The 6,897-nt window shown below is 32.5% G+C and overlaps 2 protein-coding genes across 2 annotated transcripts; both read left to right on the top strand.

The window, feature by feature from the left end:
- Positions 1-424: 424 nt before the first annotated feature.
- Positions 425-4,074, top strand: LOC116352513 (aminopeptidase N-like). Its single transcript, XM_031785165.1, has 8 exons — positions 425-915; positions 973-1,125; positions 1,204-1,475; positions 1,547-1,761; positions 1,825-1,984; positions 2,198-2,279; positions 2,343-3,540; positions 3,753-4,074. The coding sequence occupies exons 1-8, from the start codon at positions 425-427 to the stop codon at positions 3,918-3,920; spliced, it is 2,739 nt and encodes a 912-aa protein (XP_031641025.1). The 3' UTR covers positions 3,921-4,074.
- Positions 4,075-4,937: 863 nt separating this feature from the next.
- LOC116336786 (cuticle protein AMP1A-like) lies at positions 4,938-6,424 on the top strand. The gene is made up of 3 exons (XM_031760917.1): positions 4,938-5,039; positions 5,641-5,989; positions 6,068-6,424. Exons 1-3 carry the CDS (start codon positions 5,037-5,039, stop codon positions 6,253-6,255), a joined length of 540 nt encoding a protein of 179 aa, XP_031616777.1. The 5' UTR covers positions 4,938-5,036; the 3' UTR covers positions 6,256-6,424.
- Positions 6,425-6,897: the final 473 nt, after the last annotated feature.

Raw genomic sequence — 6,897 nt, 5'->3', positions numbered from 1 at the left:
GTGAAAACAATATAAGTGATTGCTATAGTGTATTGTAGCAATGTTAGTAATTTAATAAACATAACAATTGCTTCCATTGTGTTCACTCCATTTCAGCGCCTGTCGTTCAGCTTCCTGAGCTGAATCAGCTGCTGAAAAATATCTTAATATAATGTCTGACCTCAATCGATTTAATTGCCATTCATTTCATTTGTAGCTTGTTATCTTAAGTACTATTTTTGAATTACGGTACGAATTTTCTATTAAAAAATTGTCGAAAAGTACAAAACTTGAGAGTACAAATAAAAAAAGTAAAAAATGCGAAATACGAGTAGTTAAAAAAAATGGTATGATAAGATGTTGAGTAAATTTATTAAATTATTTCATCGAAAGATGCTATTTAAACACCACGGAGTGGTCTAGCTTTTAGTAGTTTTCAAGAACAATGGCGCGACTGTTATTCATTGTTACATGTTCACTTTTGTGCAACATACTGAATATTTCGGCAGTTCAACCGTTTGATGTAACAAATATTGGTGAACTTAATTCGGACAATGTGAATTATCGATTGCCAAATAATACAATACCAGAAGTGTATAAAGTATACATTTCCACTGATGTGGCCAATAAAAATTTTGGTTTTTCGGGTATGGTTAATATCTCAGTGAAGACGCTTAATGCGACCAACACAATTATTGTGCATCAACGACAGCTGAACATAGTTTCGGCCGAATTAATGGCCGAAGGTGGTCAATATATATCAATTGTTCCCCCACACTACGATCCAGTTACAGAGTTTCTAACCATCAAAACGGTCAACTATACACTTTTTGAAGGTATGAGAGTATTTCTTTCCATAAAATATAATGGAACTCTGCAACAATCACCTTCTGGATTTTATCGTACATCATATTATGATTCAAATGGCAAAGAAAGGTAAGTTTTCGAATTGAAATCTCAGAATGAGCTACAAATAATTCCAATTCCCAATAGATGGCTGGCTACAACACATTTTGAACCAACGTATGCTCGACATGCATTCCCGTGTATGGACGAACCCGCTATGAAAGCTACTTTTGAGATTTCAATTGAACATAACTCTGCATATACGGCCATTTCGAATATGCCACAGGCCAATCAAGTCATGTAATGTATTTCAATTATTTGGTGCATTAAAAAAAAAAAAATTGAATGACAACTTTTTTTGTTTCAAATAATTAATAGAATGGGATCGCGTACAATTTCTCACTTTTGCAAAACACCATTGATGTCTACTTATTTAATAGCATTTGTCGTTTCGAATTTCGCATTTAAAGAACAATTGGATCATAATGGCTTAAAACATCGTGTATTCGTAAAACCAATTGAAATTGAAAACGCATATTTTTCCGTTAATGAAAGCGCAAAAATACTGAACGCATTTAGTGATTACTTGCAAGTTAACTATTCTTTACCGAAAATGGATCAAATCGCAATACCACAACTTTATTTTGGAGGTATTTTGATTGAGTGCGAATTTGGAAATAAAAGCAAGCAATTTTTCTTGTGTGTGTGTGTTTCTTTTCAGCTATGGAGAACTGGGGATTAGTCACATACCTGGAAAAATATATATTATATAATGAATATAATTATTCGTATAACAGAAAATTCAACGTTGTCAATTTGATAGCACATGAATATTCTCATCAATGGTTCGGTAACCTAGTTTCACCAAATTTTTGGAATTTTATATGGTTAAACGAAGGTTTCGCTACTCTTTTCGAAAACATTGGCACTGATTTGGTAGGACAAGTTTCAAACCGAAATATTCGACATTCATTTTCAGCGAATCAAATTATGTTTTAGGTTCATCCGGAATTTCATAGTTTTGACAGTTTTGTGACTTTCGATTTGCAAAGTGTTTTTAAAGTTGATGACAAAATTGATGGAACACATCCAATGACATACTATGTTGAAGATCCAAAAGCAGTTGCAGAGCTATTTGATCGCATTACATACCAAAAATGTAAGAATTCATTGGAATAATTACCAAAATTACTTTCATATGGGGAAAAATAAAAACAATTTAAGTTATTAATGTGCGAGTTCAGGGCAGGGTTATTTCAAAAATGAAAGGCAAGAAGATCTCAAATTCACTTAAAAAATTATCTTTTAAATTTAGTAAAAAATTGAAAATTTCGGATGCCCATAATTGCCATTATTTATCTGTTTTACATAGCTGGATCGGTTCTTCGGATGTTTATGCATGCTTTAGGTGAACAGAGTTTCAAAAAGGGACTTAACTACTACCTAAATAAGAAGTAAATTCCACAAAACTTTGACAGAAAAATATATTCAACTACATGAATTTCAAACATTTCCAGATCTTTCCAAACAGCCATTGATAAAGATCTATTCGAGAGTTTGGATCGTGCTGCTAAAGAGGACAATACCTTGGACAAACATTTAAATGTAACAGATATTTTTGGTTCGTGGTCCAATCAAGCTGGATTTCCATTGCTCATTGTCAAACGAAACTATGAAAGTGACTCTATAGAAATTTCACAAGAAAGATATTTGGAAAAATATCCATGTCCAGAAGCAAATTTTACTACTTGGTATATTCCATATAATTTTGATACATCCAATAATGTCAACGTCAATGACACATCTGTAGATGGTTGGTTACCGAAAGGCGTTAAATCGATGGTTATTAATCCAAACAAAAAACATAATTGGACCAATGGAGATTGGGTGTTGTTCAATAAGCAACAAACTGGATTTTATCGTGTTTTGTACGATGAAAGAAACTATAAATTGATAATGAATGAATTGAAATCCGGCGATATCAATAAAATCCATCCAATTAGCCGAGCACAATTACTTGATGATTTAAGTGATTTTGTTTTTACCAAACGATTACCGGTAACCATGTACTTTGATCTAATTCAATACTTGAAACATGAAACTGAATTTGCTCCATGGTCGTCGGCAATGCGATCTCTGTTCAAAATAAAGCATATATTGGTTGAAGGAAGTAAAGCATACGAAAAGTTTAGAACATTTGTTGCTGATGTTGTTGAACCATTCTATGAACACCATGCATTAGTCGATGCCAATGAAAATGAACCATTTGACAAAAATCTAATACGAGAAATTGCAGTTAAATTAGCTTGTGAATTTAAGATTGAATCATGTTTACGCGATTCGAAGCAACTGCTCGAGACGGCCATTGACAGTGGATATTTTGCATCGAAAAATACTCGTGGTCTCATTTATTTATACGGTATTCGTGATGCAAACGCTAGTTTTATTGATTTGATTCGGAAACGGTTAAATTCAACAAATGACGAAGAACACGAAGAAATTTGGCAAAGTCTTAAAAATCTCAACAGTAAAGCTATAAATTTCTTGTCATTACTTAACGGGCTTTCAACAAGAAGCCAATATAAAGATTTGCAAGCATTTAAATTGTTCAAAGACGATTTTAGCAAGGGATGCGTATTGGAAAAACATCATGATTTGTACAAGACGCTTCTCACATTGTCTAGGAATGTTTACAACAACTATACCAAAAAGCAGGTAGGAGAATATGTGTTATTTTGGACAGTCGTCTTATTTACATCTACATAAACTTATATAGAAGATTTACTGGGCTTTGTCAGTATCTATTTTAACAAAAGACAAGATATTTTCACATTCAATGACATTTTTTCAATATATTACATTGCACTGTCGTAAGAATTGGTAAATTTACATTAATTGTTAATCTATTTATTTTGGGTATTTTTTAGTTCCTTTCCATTCTAACAACGATGAAAAATGGAAAGTGTTTAAATGAAGAGCAGAGCAAACGTATCATTGACGAAACGAACAGAGCATTGGAAACATCGAAATCCATTCGAAAACTTATTATGGCAAATGTCACTGCAATATTTGAGGCTAAACATCGCAACTTTTGACCATTTAACGTATCAAATATTGGCTTAATTCAATGCAAAGCTGCAAAATTCATAGGTACACAAAATATATGGAATTCAAAAACCCCTATAAATGCCACACAATTAAACATCCTATGTGCGAAAATTCAAACTTCAAAAAAAGGGGAAACAAAATAATTGCAAAAAACGCATTTGTTTGAATTCTGATTGGCATTCAAGTCTAAATAATAATTATTATTAAATAATAAAGAAACATTGTTTTAAAAACTGAAATGATTTCCTCAAATTTATTGAATAAATGTTCAATGAAATTTATAATGTGATTGTTTTATAATATTCAAATTAAATTGTTTGTTGATCAAATGTAATGTAGTATTTTGTTGTTGTTTTTTCGAATGATGTGAATCTTTTGTATACAAAATGCCAACTGTATATTGAGTATTCATTCTTCTATATGTCGATGTGCATCCAAATGGAAATATGTCAAGACCTATGGCAAATAAAATTGCCTTAAAAGTGACTCGAATGACCCAATAAATGGTTGATGTATAAAATTTTTGGCTGCGTTGTTATTGAGAAAGAAAAAATCAAATCTTTTTAGAATAAAATATTCAAAAAAAAAAAAAAATATATGCAAATGTGATGTTGTTGCAAATTGACATTTTGCATTGTCCGATTGGCACCTATCTGTTTTAATACGGTTTCTCATTCGAATATGTGCAAATGACGTAAATATTCGGTATAAAGATGAGGCCACGCTCTGGACAAACTAACGAGCAAAATAAATAAAACAATGTAAACCAACTGGCAAAGCGAACGTTGATATGTGAGTCAAATAGCATATGGTTCACCTCAACAAATATGATAAATTTACATGATGAATCACAACAACAAACTAGCTCACGCAGTATAGGTGGATACATGTGTTTGAATTGAATCATTTTTGTATTTGTTGTCATCCAGAGACCAAATATACATTTATTTCTTCCCCCTACTGAATCACCACACGCCAATCACCCACATTTGGAATCAGCCGGTTTCAAATCACAATCATATATAAATGACATCCACCGATTCATCGATATCAGTTCAGCACAATCAGTTGAAGTGTTTTGTGTCTTTAAACAAAAAATCAAAATGGTAAATATTTATTTGATTTGTTTCACATACATTTTTTAAATCAATGCAATCAAAAGTGCCCAACATTATGTTATTAGCATAAAAAATATGTTTATAGTAACCAGGTAGTCCAAGATGTGAAATGAAGCGGCATCTTCAGAAGTTCCTTCATAATAAAAATTTTTTTTATATTTTTTTTATTATTTAAATTTGGAATCTTTCATAGTTGAACATAAATCGACAAAAATAATGATTGGCCATCAAAAGTTATTGCATTGATTTTCTGAGGATGTGAATCTTCGCAAAATAATAGATAAATCATAAAAATTACCATAATCGCAATTATGCACGCGCTAGCATACAAATGTGATGTTTTATCTCTCTTTTGAATACGCGTGTAAAACGAATGGTGTGATTGCAAATAACATTTTTATTATGACATACATTCGATACGGATAGTGCTTAAAAAAACACCTTTTTGGCTTTCAAAAGCAACATTATAAATAAACATCGCAAATAATTAGCATATATTATTCCATATTGACGAAGATTCAAGTTCTAAACAATAGAGTCGGTATAAACATTGAATTTGAATTTTTGAATTTAAAAAAAAATATTACAGATGAAGGCTATCGTTCTCGTTGCTTTTGCCGCAGTAGCCAACTGCGCTTTATTGCCACACCAAGCACACCACGGAGCATTCGCCAAAACATTCGCACCAAAACCAACGTACCACAATGGTCCTGTCCAATCTGGTCCAGATGCATCTGCCCAAGTTTTGCGTAGCGATTCAACTGTAAACACAGACTCATTCCAATATGCTTATGAAACATCAAATGGAATCCAAGGACAAGAACAAGGTCAATTGAAACAAATTGGACCAGAATCAGCCATCGTCTCACAAGGTCAATTCGGATGGACCGCTCCAGATGGCACACCAGTCCAACTTTCATTTGTTGCTGACGAAAATGGTATGTGTATCAAGCATAGATAATTTGATACATTTAATGATTTCTAATTTTTTTTTCTTTTCTTTTTTTGAACTTCAGGTTATCAACCAACCGGCTCAATTTTGCCAGTTGGACCACCAACCCCAGCTCATGTTTTGCGTCTTGTTGAATACCTCAAAACTCATGCCCCACAACAACAAGAATCATTCGGTGCCCATGTTCAACCATCATTCGGTGCCTCATCATTCGGTGGCCGTGCTCCACCATCATTCGGATTCTCTGGTTAAATATGAAAATATTCCATTTTAGCCACTGCTTCTATCGTCGACTCTAAATGAATCTTCTTGAGAATGCAGCGGAATTGAATGACTTATTACATTAACTTAAACCATGGGAAATACTCATACATTTTACAATAAAATGGAAAAACTTGAATAAAGATGAGTTTACTATATATATTTTCTTCTTTTTTTAAAAATAAATAAGGTAATTTGGTACTCGAATTGAACTGAGCGGTATGAAAAATGTGTTCAATTGATAAAACAAAGGTTCTTATTTTTATAAGATAACAATTATCCGCTAATTTTAATCGATCGAATGTCTTTTCGAACTGTTTAAAGTCAATCAATTCCCTATCGCATACAAAACTACGCAGCAAGAACTTTCAATCAATGTATTGCGTTTCTTAATTACATTTCCAATTTATATGTATATCAAGTTTTCTCATTACTGCCTTATCTCCGCCAATTCCAATTAAGTTCATTTATATGTTTGCTTCTGTGTTGCAAAATAAAAATTGCAAAATGTAACTTTGTATATGAGCAAAATGATTATTAGCATCTTTCTTTATTGGCTGGCCCAGCACCGTCATCATCATCTAGAGAGCGTGAAATGTTTTTTTTCTGTTTGAACGTCGGTCGCTTTTCATG

The sequence above is a fragment of the Contarinia nasturtii genome, unplaced genomic scaffold, assembly GCF_009176525.2.
Source record: "Contarinia nasturtii isolate CC-2019 unplaced genomic scaffold, AAFC_CNas_1.1 Cnas_scaffold_187, whole genome shotgun sequence".
NCBI classification, from domain to species: domain Eukaryota; kingdom Metazoa; phylum Arthropoda; class Insecta; order Diptera; family Cecidomyiidae; genus Contarinia; species Contarinia nasturtii.
Note: the sequence above shows the minus strand (reverse complement) of the source record. Positions and strands in the feature narration are given on the sequence as shown.

Bases quoted from the DNA above. Each gene is read 5' to 3' on its own strand.
- LOC116352513 (XM_031785165.1), top strand. From the start codon at position 425: ATGGCGCGACTGTTATTCATTGTTACATGTTCACTTTTGTGCAACATA. The intron at 916-972 runs GTAAGTTTTCGA...AATTCCCAATAG, and splicing joins GATTCAAATGGCAAAGAAAG to ATGGCTGGCTACAACACATT. The intron at 1,126-1,203 runs GTAATGTATTTC...AATAATTAATAG, and splicing joins CCACAGGCCAATCAAGTCAT to AATGGGATCGCGTACAATTT.
- LOC116336786 (XM_031760917.1), top strand. The intron at 5,990-6,067 runs GTATGTGTATCA...TTTGAACTTCAG, and splicing joins ATTTGTTGCTGACGAAAATG to GTTATCAACCAACCGGCTCA.